This window comes from Phyllobates terribilis, unplaced genomic scaffold (assembly GCF_046119375.1).
Source record: "Phyllobates terribilis strain yellow unplaced genomic scaffold, ASM4611937v1 Scaffold_4__5_contigs__length_816908805, whole genome shotgun sequence".
In the NCBI taxonomy this organism is placed as follows: Eukaryota; Metazoa; Chordata; class Amphibia; order Anura; family Dendrobatidae; genus Phyllobates; species Phyllobates terribilis.
In genome coordinates this window covers 402,926,537-402,941,049 of record NW_027362764.1, presented here as the reverse complement: position 1 = coordinate 402,941,049, position 14,513 = coordinate 402,926,537, and the positions used below count along the sequence as shown (strand labels likewise).

The window sequence follows — 14,513 nt, the reverse complement described above, 5'->3', positions numbered from 1 at the left end:
GTCTGAAGTGGGGGCCGTTTTGTCGCAGGGTGCTTCTCCTGGTAAATGGCGACCATGTGCATACTTTTCTAAAAAACTGTCACCCGCTGAGAGAAATTATGACATTGGTAACAGGGAACTCTTGGCAATCAAGTGGGCTTTTGAAGAGTGGGGTCATTTTCTGGAGGATGGCGTTCATCCGCTTATGGTAATCACAGATCATAACAGTCATGTATATCTAGAGTCTGCGAAACGTTTAACACCTAGACAGGCAAGATGGGAGTTATTCATCACCAAGTTTAACTTTTTCGCTACATATAAGCTGGGGAACAAGAACATTAAGGCGGATGCCTTATCTCATTGTTTTCCTGGAGGTGGAGATATTGTGAACCGGTTCCTATAATTCAAAAAGGGATGGTTATTGTGTCTATATGCTCCGATCCTGAGAAGGAGGTTGTTGAGGCTCAGGGGGATGCCCCTGCTGCCTGTCGATTAGGTAAACTGTTTGTACCTGTGAATCTCCATCTTAGAGTTCTTAGTGAACATCATGATTCGGTCTTGGCCAGACATCACGGTAATAAAGCTAACACAGATCTCCTTATTCAGCATTTTTGGTGGTCAGGGGTTCATCAGTTTGTTCGGGAGTATGTAGCCGCCTGCAGTGTCTGTGCGCGTTCTAAGAGCTCTCATACTCGTCCGTCTGGGTCTCTCCAACCATTGGCGATTTCCAATTTTCCATGGACTCATTTATTGGTCAATTTTATCACTGATCTACCAGTGTCAGCAGGTAATCCTGTAATTTTGGTGGTGGTGGACAGATTCAGTAAGATATCATCATATAGAGAGGTAAGTGTATATGCGAACCACCTCCAATTATAGAAAATCACCAAAAGACCATAAGTTAATCAAAAAAATGTATCTTTATTGAAACATTATTTTGTTATATTAAAAAAACACACACATAAATTTAAAAATGGGAAATGCCACCAGATTTCACCATAGCTCACCTCACCATAGCTAAACCAATGTGTCCCTAAGGTGTGTCACAGTATTATTAAACCTACTAAACTTGAGACCACAATCCTATATCTATGTAAACACACCATAGACCCCCTCAAACAGAGGACATTGTGTAGAAAATTCTAAATGCACACTATACCTGATGTGGGCTAGAGGGTGTTAGATACCACCCTCTAACCCACATCAGGTCATAGGTCCTTTGTGACCGTCGTCAATCCCGTAGCATTCCGCCTTGCTTTGCCGCCTACCTTTACGATCCATTCTGTACTATCACCACTACCGCCATCTCCGGTCATTGTGGATGGAAATTTGGAATTCCAAATAGTTAAGATAATTGATTCTCGCTTAGTTCGTTGGTCGCTTCAGTATCTGGTACACTGGAAGGGTTAAGGTCCTGAGGAGAGGATGTGGATACCGGCATCTGATGTCCATGCGATTGATCTGATCTTTTTACGCGGCACACCCTGATAAGCCCAGTTCTGAGATTCCGCAGGTCCCTCGTAGAAGGGGGAGTACTGTCACGGCTTTATCAAAACAGAGAGGAGCCAGAAGACCTCAGCGTCTGATTCCTCCTACTCCTGCACTCATTAGAAGCCTTTCACCTTCATATTAAACGATGCAGGCTTCTTTTAGCAGTGCAGGGGTTAATCTGCTCAGTTGAGAGCTCCTGGAAGCTTACCTGCCTTAATGTTTGCAGCTGTTCACTGTTTGCCACTCCCCTTTCCTATATATCCTGGGCTCTGGCTAGCAGTTATTGCCAGAGCTAGCTTCAATGCTGCATAGTTATGAGTTTGGTGGTTTGTTGTTGTTTGAGAAGGTGTACGGTGGATTTATCTAAGACTGTTGCGTGGTTTTGGATGTGTGTTAATCCTATCCTTCTCTTAATTTTTTTTTTCCCCATCCTCCACTACCCGGTGTTATCCTCTGTTGTGTGCATATATTTGTATGATTGGTATTTTCCTTTATCCCTGTTTGTATTAGTCTGGTTGATTTATTGTGATATACTACTACTCCCCTTTTCCCTTGGTGGGGGGAGGAAACAAACTGAGGGCACATTGAGGAGCTCAGACAAGGTACATGTCCAAGGCATCTTCACCTTCAAAAGTAATCCAGGGAACAGGGCCAGCTAGGGCGCCCCTAGAATTAGGGTCAGGGAAGGAGCTCCTGGTCCCGGGATACCCGACAACAAAGTCATGACACAGACTCTTCATCCCCTCGATAGGTTCCTCTATCTATGTTACTAAACCTACTGAGACATCATCTTCAAAAACGCACTCCGAGGTCAATATTATATTCCTTAGCGAACCACCCCCCTCCACTTTCAAGTTTGCTTCTTTTCTCCATGCTGGGAAACATCTTGAGGCCATTAGAGAACAAATCAATAAAATTAAAAATGAAAGCAGAAAGTCCCTATCTTTTACAGATCATAAAATTTCTGTTACTAATACAGCACACATGCCTCTGGCCTTATACCCTCCTCCCACAGATCTATCTTTACATTAGATTACCCCTGAAAATGTTAGTCCCTACTATAAATGATAGCACTCGTCACTCTGACATTATCACATTTGATAATACCACAGCAGGTAAATCGGTTTCTGTTCCCTTTTTTTTTTAACCAAGAGTTCACTTCCTCTATAAAGGACTGATAACGCAGTTTTTTTCTTCAAAAAATTACAAAAAGATATAATTCCTCAGGGAAACCAGAACCAGCCACAAACAAAAAAGGAAAAGCCCTAACCCCCTCTGTTCTAAATTAAATAGATCCAGTAACATTTTTAATTAATCGGATTACAATGGGCACTTAATCCCTGGTATTGTCCAAAGGTCTTTCTTTTTCTTTTCTACTCAGGATTAATGGCACAACACATTGTGTTGTCCATTTTCCTCTTATCCTTATGAAAATGACATATTTGGCTCAAAAGTAGTATTTTAGTGGAAAAAAACGTCATTTTTCATTTTCACTGCCCACTTTTGTAAAATTCTGTGAACACTGGGGGTTCTTCAAATGTGCCATTACAACCCCAATCTATTCCAACCAAATTTGCGCTCCAAAAATCAAATGGCGCTCCTTCCTGTCTGAGAAAAGGCATGTGCCAAAACAGTATTTGATACCATGTAGTATTGGAGTACTCAGAAGAAAATGAACCCCACAATTTGTTGTGCAGTTTCTTGTAAGCTAATGAGAAAATGAAAAATGTGGATTAAATCAACATTTTAGTAAAAAAAATGTTTTAATTTTTTCCTTTCAGTTTGCCTTAATTCTTGTGAAGCATATGATGGGCTAACAAACTTCCTGAAAGTGGTTTTGAATACCTTAAGGGGTGCAGTTTCTAAAATGGGGTCTTGCTTGGAGGCCTTCAGACATATAGGCCCTTGAAAGTTACTTGAAAAGTGAAATGGTCTCTAAATAAAAGATTTTGCCCCCAAATTTTTTTTGGGGGGGGGGGAATGCGGGGGTGTCTTATAATCCGAGTGTAGCTTACCAGCTGCCTTGGAGCGGGGTCCCATGGTTGCTGCTACAGGAAGCTTCTGGCAGTGGCGGCAGGAGTGGGGCAATACTGTGGGTCCCAGGCTGGTAGGAGGGGGTGTCGAGATTTCAATCTGAGCATGCGCCGCCTCTGGCGGCCATTTTCCCGGAGTCCACCGAATTCAAAAGCTTGTAAAAGTGCGGGAGCTCCGTACCTTCACAAAATGTCAGTGGAGCCCACGCACCACTGAACACCCGCTCCTACCAGACTGGGGCCCACAGCATCGCCTACCTCCGTCGATCACCACCCTCTACCAGCCTGGGGCCCGCAGCATTTCCTGCTGCTACCGCCACCAGAAGCTTTCTGCAGCAACAACCCTGCCACCTGGGACCTCGCTCCACCACCGCAACCCCCCAGGTAAGCTACCGTAAAAGCGGATTATAAGACGCACCATCATTTTGTTAAAACATTTTTTTCCTATTTTCCTCCCCAAAAATTGGGGTGCGTCTTATAATCAGCAAAATACGATAGGTATATGGTAAATATTATTTATTAACTATTTTGTGTGGAATGACTGTTTTAAAGGGCATACAATTCAGAAAAGTTTGAAAGTTGTGAATTTTTATCACATTTTCATGAAAAAGTAAATTTTATCAACTTAAATTTACCACTAACATAAAATACAATGTGTCAAAAAATACAACATGTCGCATAGAGTGACATGTCAGATCTGAAAATGGGGCTCTGTCAGGTAGGCCTAAACTGACTACAATCAGAAGTGGTTAAGCATATTTACACAATAACAGAAAAGAAAAAGAAAATTAAAATGAGGTTTCATTATAAGTAATGCTCTACCACTTATGTTGCAATATTTTACCTTTATGTTTTCATAGGTTAGCACTGAAGCATGGTTCTCCAGCTTGTCATAAATGTGAGGCGTTAGCAGCTGAGCAATTTCTGGACGCATGCGATGCTGAAAATGAGAAGGCATATTAGTATCAGTGAAAGATTATGCACTATTACGTTTAGTAATTACTTCACAAGATGAAGCAAAGATACACAAAATAACAAAATATTAGTGTAATGGTTCCATTAGTAAATCTGCTAAATATTTTATTCTGTTATATATTTTTTACTTGTTTGGATTTTATCTGATATCCAATGCACAAATTGAAATTCATGAGACTTAAAGAGGACCTGTCACTAGTTTGAGCATGATAATCTGGCCACATCATGGAATAAGGGTTATAAAGCTGAATAAAACATAGTTTTTTGCTATTTAATTTCTTCTCTCCATTGCGAAGATATTAGCTGGTAAAGTTTAGGCTATAATTTATGTTTAGTTCAACTGTGTATTCCCAGAGATTTTTCTCTGGGGGTGTGTACTTCTTCAACTGTATGACATTGATCAATCATGAGCAGGCTGCAATATACTGGGGAAAAAAGAACACTCTTCACAATAGCTTAGAACAGGCTTTCTTCTGTGTGAGACATGTAATGACAGACAATCTGCTCTTCTAACTGATCTTACTGGAAAGCGAACTGTGAATCAAAGTGCCTGGGTGTGCTTACAGCCACCGCTTACAGTATAATGAGCAGTGCTGTGAGCAGTGACTGTAGCCACTTTGTGCAAGTCTCTATGACTGAAAGCCTGTGGCTTCCAGGAGAAAATAAGTTCATTTTCTTTTGGTAGCAGCACTTTCAGTAAGGTGGCCCCTATCTACAGGTAATTAGTGTTTTCCGAGTTGGCAGGTTGTCTTTAGATCTGATGTGTTACATCAGAGAAAACCACATTTTCCTTAATATGTCATTGAGCTGTTAAGATATATGGGCAGCAGATAGATCTCCAAGATCTGTGCCTCCAGAGCTTGATATAAAAGAAAGGGGGCTTTACCAGTATGAGACATGTAATGACTGATAATCTGCTCCCCTGATCTCAATACTGAGCTATGAGTGATTACAACTAACTGTGAAATTTGTGCCGAAGCCTGTCCCCTTTATTCCCGCTTCAATCATTGGTCAATGCATGGCGACTATTTGGTAACCCTATTTTTACTCCTGGAACTAGTGGCTTTGGTCAGTCTGGAAGCTTTGGTGTTAAATCCTATCTAATTGTCCTTTCTTCTTGCTGTCAACTCTGGGTGAGAGTGCTCGCTATTTAAACCCCTGAGAGTTAATTCCCACTACCAGTTAAAGCCTAACTAGTTCCTGTTTATCTCAGCTCTTGTGTGTGTATTAGTGGATATTCCTTATTCAAATTCAGCTTGTTTACAGACTATTCTCCTCTCTGATGATTTTGTATCTACCCTTATCTCCTGGCTATTCCAGCTTGCACCACGGAACAGACAACTCTGAGGTCCCAGCGCAGTCGCCCCTGTGTATGTCAATACCCCTATACAGGGATAAAAGGGCGAGGGCCAGGGCAAATTCTGGGTTCTGGTAAATGGAAATGCTGCTCGTGCTAGTAATTTTTAGAGCTGCCAGGTTACCATGAACAGTGCCCTCCTGAAACACAATTCAGCATAGCTGAGTGTGATTACAACTAACATTTGTTCAGCTTCCCTTTCACAGTGTGTTGGGAGAGACAGTGAAGAGTTGAGCTTGGTCTTATTACAAACATAACTGCAGTTGTAGCTCACCTATCATAGTGCTGTCTGCTCAGCGGTAGTGCCCCACCCCGCTTACGGTATCCTGAAAGAAAGTTGAAGGATTTTTGTAATCAGCTACAGCTTTGAACCACAGCTGACAGCACCACAAGAAGTGAGCTATAGCTGCAGATATGTTTGTAATGAGACAAACCTCAACTCTGCTGTACTGTCTCCCCCCCCATTAGCTACCTGTGAGATGGAAGCTGAAGAAGTGTTAATTGTAATCACACTCAGTTTTGTAGTGGGATCAGGAGAGCAAAATGACAGTCATTAAATGTCCAACAGTCGTAACGTCTCTTTCATTTAAAATAAGCTCTAGAAGCAGACTCTACGAGAGATCTATGTCCAGCCCATAAATCTTAACAGTTCATTTACATATTAACAAAAAGATGAATTTCTCTGGCATAAGACATCGGATTGCAAATTAAGGTATCATGTTATTTATCATCTTCCTATGATTTACATGCCCATATAGATGGTTTAGGAGAGTTGATGCTACTGCCAGATACTCTTCAAAATGACTCTGTCAACATAGAATGACTGTTCAAACCAAGTATAGGTGTTCGGTGCATCATGGTGTGGCTAATCATTTAAATACACTTTCCCATCTGCTTGTTTTCCATCTATCTCCACCCTTCTCTGGCTGTATAAAGCCAGAACTGTCAATCAAAGGGTGGTGGAAATTTAAAAAAAAAAAATAGCAGGTAGGAAGATGTATTTAACCCCTTCACCTCCCTGCCTTTTTTCACTTTCCAGACCAGGCCATTTTTTCAATTCTGGCTAGTATAATTTTATGAGGTTATAACTCTGGAATGCTTCAACATATCTCAGTGATTCTTAGAATGTTTTTTGTGAAAGTTGTACTTCATGTTAGTGGTAAATTTTGGTTGATATGATTTGCGTTTATTTATGAAAATATCAAAAATTTGGCAAAAAGTATTTGAAGATTTTGCAATTTTCCAACTTTAAATTTCTATGCCCTTAAAACAGATAGTTATACTACACAAAATAGTTAATAAATAACATTTACCACATGTCAACTTCACATCAGCATCGTTTTTTTAAACATTTTTTTTGTTAGTAATTTAGAAGGGTTCAAAGTGTATCAGCAATTTCTCAGTTTTGCAACAAAATTTACAAAACAAATTTTTTTTGGGACCACATCCCATTTGAAGCGGCCTTGAGGGGCCTATGTAACAGAAAGTACCAAAAGTGACACAATTTTAAAAACTACAACCCTCAAAATGCTCCAAACCACATGCAATAAGTTCATTAACCATTTAGGGGCTTCACAGTAATTAAAGAAATGTGGAAGAAAAAAATGAAAATGTTACTTTTTCCCACAAAAATATTGCCTTAGTCCCAAATTTTGCATTTTCAAAAGGGTAACAGGAGAAAATGGACATAGAAATTGTGGTTCAGTTTCTCCTGAGTACCCCGATACCCCATATGTGGTGGAAAATTACTACTTGGGCGCACGGCAGGGCTCGGAAGGAGCAACATTCGACTTTTGGAGCAAAAAATTGTCTGGAATAGATAGCGGACGCCATGTCACGTTTGAAGAACCTGATGTGCCTAAACAGTGGAAACCCCCTACAAGTGACCCCATTTTGTAAACTACACCCCTCATGGAATTTATGTAGAGGTGTGGTGAGCACCTTGAACCTGCATGTGCTTCACAGAATTTTATAACACTAAGCTGTGAAAAAAATTTTTTACCCACACAAATGTTGCTTGAGCCCCAAATTTTTCAATTTCATAAGAATCACAGTAGAAATGGTCTATACAATTTGTTGTACAATATTTCCTGAGTACACCGATACCCCATATGTGGTGGAAAACTACTGTTTGGGCACACGGCAGGGTTCGGAAGGAAAGGAACACCATTTTACTTTTTGGAGAGCAAATAGGAATAGATAACGGACTCCATGTGCCCCTGATGTGCCTATACAATAGAAATCTCTCACAAGTGACCACATTTTTGAAGCTACGCCCCTCAAGGAATTATTTAGAGGTGTGGTGAGCACCTTGAAACCACATGAGCTTTACAGAATTTTATAAAGTTGAGCCGTGGACATTAAAAATTTAATTTTTCCCACAAAAATTTTGCTTTAGCACCAAATTTTTCCTTTTCACAAGGGTAACATGAGAAAAGGACCCCAAAATCTGTTGTGTGATTTTTCCTGAGTAGGCTGATACCCCATATGTGGTGGAAAACTACTGTCTGGGAACTCGGCAGGGCTCTGAAAGGAAGGAGCGCCAATTGAATTCTGTAGTGCAAGTTTTGTCGCAGATGCCATGTCACATTTGAAGAGCCCCTGACATGCCAAAAGAGAAGAAGCCCCCACAAGGGACCCCATTTTGTAAACTACACCTCGTTTACATTTTCACATGGTGAAATGGATAAAAATGGCACCAAAATCTGTCACACAATTTTTGCAGAACATGGCAATAGCCAATACCCCATATGTGGCTGTACAGTACTGCTTAGCCAAACATCGAGACTCAGGAGAGAAGGAGCACTATTTCACTGTTGGAGAATCATAGAATAGTTTGCAAACTCCATATACAGAGCCCCTAAGTGCCAGAAGAGCAGAATTCCCCCTCAAGTGATCCCCTTTTGGAGAATATACCCCTATGGGAATTTATCTACAGGTGTAGTGACAATTTTGACTCCATGGGTGTTTTCCAGAAACAAGCTGCAGTTGATGTTTTTGAGCAAAAATTGCAAATCTGCCATTGTAGTGGCAATATATTGTAGTGCCCAGTATGTTGTAGTTCCCATACATTGTAGAGTCCATACATTGTGCCCAGCTCATGCTTCTGGAGACATGGACCTGGTAAATTAAGCAGGCTCTCATCACTACATGTGGACTGTAAATGTGGTTTAGGAACACTGTTAGGCTCAGAAGGGAGGGGGGGCATTTGTATTTGGAAGAGCAGAATTTGCTGGATTTCTTTTCCAGATCCTTTGTTCTACAAGTAACGTGGAAGCCCCCTATATTTTCACTGACAGATGACGGACCTGATTGGGGACTAGCTTTTTTTGTGGATTGTGTTGAAGCTTTTATTAGGAACATTTTACATAACATTTTGCATCACATTTATCCTGTGATCCACGCTGAGCACTTGCATTGGGATTTCCATCTAAATCTCTGAATGACGTGATTCAGATGAAACCCCCGAGGGATTCATTCACTATAATGAAGCAGCAGAGTTACTCTTGACTTCGTCTGGCCTCTGTTCAGTGGTGTCCTTTTCAGAGGTGTACAAAACTGTGGCCAACCATGCTTTTATGCACACTTAAAAAGACGGATCATACACCAGACAGTGTTTACATGGAAAACCGTGGTGTACGCACTCAGCGCAGGATAAATGTAAGCCGAGCTTTACTGCGATCTTTGGGAGGCTCGTGAACAAATCAACAGCAGGTCAATAATTGGTTCTATTTATTTTTTTACGCCGTTTCACATGCGGTATAAGTGATAAGGTAGCTTTATTCTTCAGGCCAGTGCGATTACAGCTATACCAGATTAATATAGATTTTTTATGTCTGGCTACAATCACACACTAAAAAATGCTTTTTTTCTGGCTGTGACAGCCGGGGCTTAGCTATCACATAAGCCAAACTCCTGTCTGCTATCGTGTGAGCACAGCTCATGTGCCGTGCGAGATCGCTATGACATAACTGTACGTCATGGGCCAGGAACCCCTTCCCAACCATGGCGTATAGATACGTCAAAGGTCGTGACGGGGTTAAACATTTGGCTATGCCATGATAGGCCAAAAGTCTGTACTTGATTTGGACAGTTATTCTTTGCTGACAGTGTTCCTTTAAAAGTGTATTTTTGAGTGCCATTCACCATCAGTAAGTTAGTTTTATTGTAAGGCTATGTGCCCACGATGCAGAAATGCTCAGGATATTTTCCTGAGCGTTTCTGCATCTCCCTGGCAGAAAAAAACGCATGCGGATTGTACATGCGTTTTCCTGCCAGGGACATGCGGAAGTGAAGCGTTCTTCACTTGCATTTCCGCATGCGGGTTGACAAGCGCTTTCCAAGCGATTTTAGCATCACTTGGAAAGTGCTTGTCAACTTGGTCACACTATATAAATCCATGCAAACGGCATGGATTTATATAGCGTGACCGTAAAAGAATGGTAAAAAATAAAAAAATAAATATATACTTACCCTCTGATGGCCCCCGCAGTCTTGCTTCACCGTCCTGGCTGCCGGCAGCGGTACACTGAAGGACCTGCCGACGTCAGCGTCGCGTGACCCGTCACATGACTATGACGTCAGCGCAGGTCCTTCAGTCCATCGCGAACTGCCGGCAAGCAAAGAGGAGTGCATCGGGGGCCGCCAGAAGGTAAGTATATATTTATTTTTTATTTTATTCTCTTTTTTTACAGTTTTCTATGGTACCCAGGTCCGGAGGAGAGTCTTTTCTCCTCTAGACCTGGGTACCATCCGCACATTAGAACGCATGGAATGCGCATCTACATATACAGTGATGCGTAATCCATGCGATCTAATGCAAGTCAATGGCGGCGAAAACGCAGCACTTCCGCAAAATAATTGGTAGTGCTGCGTTTTTTTCCGCAATGATAACCCGAATCGGAAATTTCCGCAGCATGTGCACAGCACATGCGGATTATCATTGGGGAACATGGCAGGCCTTCTATCATTCGTTTTTTAAGCGATTCTGCAGCGTTTTTGCCACTGCGGAAACACTTAAAAAACGGATCGTGGGCACACAGCCTAAAGGTATAACCTATGTAAATTTATTTTTTTAAGTCATGGATTTAAAATATTTTTCCTTTTATAGCTCTATGTTGTTTTTTTTGTTTGCTTCTCATATTTATTTTTTCGAGATTATTTCTTTAGTCCCATTAGGAGACCTTTACATTTGGTTACCATTTCTAAATTATATAATACTGGCATATTTCTTTATGATAAGAATTCTGACGAAACTGCCCATAGCAGCGACACGCATTGGCTCCTACCCACTGCAGGTATATTGCCTTGGTTCATCTGGTAAGACTTGACCTTTTTTCAACACTTATGACTTCTTTGAACTTGTACCAAAATGTGAGGCGCCTCATATATGTTTAATGCGCTTGCCATTTATACCTTGCATTATGTTTTGTAGCTGTTTCTATCAGTCACAGAATGTATGAGTCTCCTATGACACTAAAGATGAACTATCTAACATAATATATACCTGCTGTTAGACAACTTTGTTGGACTATTGCATCCAACCTCTTCATGTGTACTTTGTTCATTTTTAAATGTGTTTAATCTTTTTGTTTGAGTTGTTTTTCTTTGTCAATCATGTTTAATAAAAACTTTGCATTTTTTAAGATATTTGGGTGTGCACAATTACAATGATTCCTCTGCGTATTTCTCTTTCTATTATATTGCACAGATCTTTAGACATTGGTCAGCAGGAAGGGGTTAAACCCTCTAAAATAAGTCTCTAATATAAACTTTTACCTGACAGTCCAAGCGTACATATGGAATTTTCATTCTGATCAGCCGTTCAAACATTGATACTTCTAAATTGAAGTTTTTTGCCAGTTCATATACTGTAGTGCTTGGACGGAGCTGAAAGAGACAATACATCATATTAACATTTGTCATTGTACAAGTGAAAATAAAGTCCTATTTACACAATTTCATTTACAATTTTCCATAAATCCTTTCATCAGTATGCAAAATGTAGGCATTTCCTTTCCTATTAGATCTTACATACAGTAGCATTATCATTCAAAGTGCAAGGAACTATTAAATCCTCCACCGCAAATAAACAAAAAAACCAAAAAGAGTTAAAAAAGACAGGGTCTGTAAACAGTCTAATAGATGAGCAGTAACTATCCTTTACTACTCAGGTGAATCCCTGCACTAGTTTTGTAGGGTTTAGGGGTCAAATTATGAAAGTAAAAAACATTTTTGTTATATTTTTTTAAATATGTTATTAAAGGGGTTGTCCACCAATTTCAAACATTTTCTTAATGTGCTCAGGATGGAATAAATAAAAAAGGATACTCCTCCACACTGGGTACTGTGTCTCCACTGCTCTGTTGGCATCAATATCTGGTGGGGGTCAACCCTTGATCGCTGTAGTCAATAAGCAGCCACTGATCGGCTGTAGCCTTCACATTGTATCTGAGCAGCACATTCCCTCTGAGTAGAACAAAAAATATTTCCTCTAGCTCAGATGGAATGTGAAGATTGCAGCGGATCAAGTATAGTGGTCACCAGATGTTGATGCCAGGAGAGCAGTGAAGACCAGTACCCAATGTGGAGGATAAGTGCCATTCATGTAGGAGATCACCCCCTTTTTTTTTTTTTACTCTCCTCACCCTGAGCACATTAAGAAAATATTTGAAAGTGGTGGACAATCCCTTTACTATACTGTACTGTATAAATTATACATTTTTCAGAACATACCTGTTGATGATCTCCAATAAGTATAAGGTGTTGACAACTGGAATTAAGTGTAGTAATGATGTGAGCCTCTAAAACTTCGGCTGCTTCTTCTACTATCACAATTTTAGGCTGAACATTTTGCACCAATTTTCTACACCTGGCTGCACCTAAATGTAGGTGAAGTACAAAATAAATTAAATAATGTTTGTTTATCCTTGACAAAGTAAGAATCAAAACAATAACTCAGGCCTGCACAACAAATGGCCTGCTGAGGGATGTTTTGCGGCCCGCAGAAAACGGGGAGACTACAGTTCCCACCTTACTATATTCAACAGTATTCGAGTTTTTCAGACACGAATACAGTTAAACACTTCGGCGCCGGGACTGTGACAGAGCAGAGCAGCACTCTCAGCCCCCGTGCAACAGTGTGATGAGGTCACACAGAGGAGGCAAGGTCGCACCGAAAAAAGTAAACACTTCAGGAGAAGATGAAAATTAAACATCTTAATGTAGCGAGAGGAGGGGTTGCTGTTACTATGAGCCCACATTAAGGGGCAATGGGTGAGAGGACTGTGAAGGAGGCGCAGTATGCAGATAGGCAGGGTGTGGGGGGTAATGTTATTGAGAGGAGCTGTGTGTGTGGGGGGAAATTACGGAGAGGAGCTGTGTGGGAGGAATATTATCAAGAGGAGCTGTGTGTGGGGGAAAATTATGGAGAGGAGCTGTGTGTGTGGGGAAATTAAGGAGAGTAGCTCTGTGTGAGGGGGAATTATGGAGAGGAACCGTGTGTGGGGGAATATTACAAAGAGGAGCTGTGTGGGGGGATTATAGAGAGGAATTGTGTGGGGGTGGAAAATTATGGAGAGGAGCGGTGTGTGGGGGGTATTACAGAGGGGAGCTGTGAAGGGAGATATTACAGAGAGGAGTTGTATGGGGGGGATATTATGGAGAGGAGCTGTGTGGGGCAACATTATGGACAATAGCTATGTGTGGAGGGGGATATTACGGAGAGGAGCTGTGCGTGGCAATATTATGGAGAGGAGCTGTGTGGGGGAATATTACAGAGAGGAGTTGTGTTGGGGGACATTATGGAGACACAGCGTGGGAGGACATTATGAAGAGGGGCAGCGTGGGAGGGACATCATGAAGAGGGGAGGTGGGGGGAATATTATGGAGAGGGGCAGTGTGGGGAGGATATTATGGAGAGAGGCAGTGTTGGAGAGATATTTTGTGCTGGAAGCACAGTAAGGGGCAATTATTTATTCGGTGTGCAGCATGGGAGATATAGTTATTTATTTGTGGCAGTATAATGATACTTTTATTTTAAATATGTGCTGCTGAAGACTGAGAAGAGGGAGTTTACAGAGACGAGCTCTAGGAATGAAATCTCATGATGGCATCTGTACTACATGGGGATAAAAGGGATGGGAACTATCACAGAAGATGTCACCTATAAGGTACCTGGATGTAAATGTTTATTTGTGATCCTTCCTGCATCTCATCAGTACTGTGGTTCCTGTATAGTCCACAGTCTAATGATGGCTGGTAATAATAACTCCCAGTATCTCCTTACCATTGTTAAGGACATACTGTGAGTTTCAGGTTTACATGATACAAGTATATATGGGGCTTATATGGGGCTGACATGAAACTGCAATTGATCACTGTACTAAGCTTGGTGATGTATTCATGTACTGATGGTGGTTCTGATTATGTAGCAATCCATACCATGTTAAAACTGAAAAATACTCAACATTTAGTTTTGAGATTATGAGGAGAATTTAATTGTGTTTCTGCTCCAAAAACTCAGGTTAAGTTTGGGTGTGTTTATGTTGATTTTTTGTAGAAGAAATTCTCAAAATCCTTCTCAAATACTCAAAACTTGGTTCTGTGATGCATTCATGTAAATAGCCCTTTAAATTTTTTTGGATTGGTTCAGTATGACAATGTGGCCCTTGGACCAA

At 41.0% G+C, this 14,513-nt stretch overlaps 1 protein-coding gene across 3 annotated transcripts in view; it reads right to left on the bottom strand.

The window, feature by feature from the left end:
• Positions 1-14,513, bottom strand: part of LOC141265441 (NFX1-type zinc finger-containing protein 1-like) — a 325,904-nt gene that overhangs the window by 38,124 nt on the left and 273,267 nt on the right. For all 3 annotated transcript variants that reach the window (XM_073678552.1, XM_073678553.1, XM_073678551.1), the window contains 3 exons: positions 12,571-12,716; positions 11,614-11,724; positions 4,348-4,443 (listed from right to left, as the gene is read on the bottom strand). In XM_073678552.1, the coding sequence (XP_073534653.1) occupies positions 4,348-4,443; positions 11,614-11,724; positions 12,571-12,716 (353 nt within the window). The remainder of the gene's footprint in view (positions 1-4,347; positions 4,444-11,613; positions 11,725-12,570; positions 12,717-14,513) is intronic.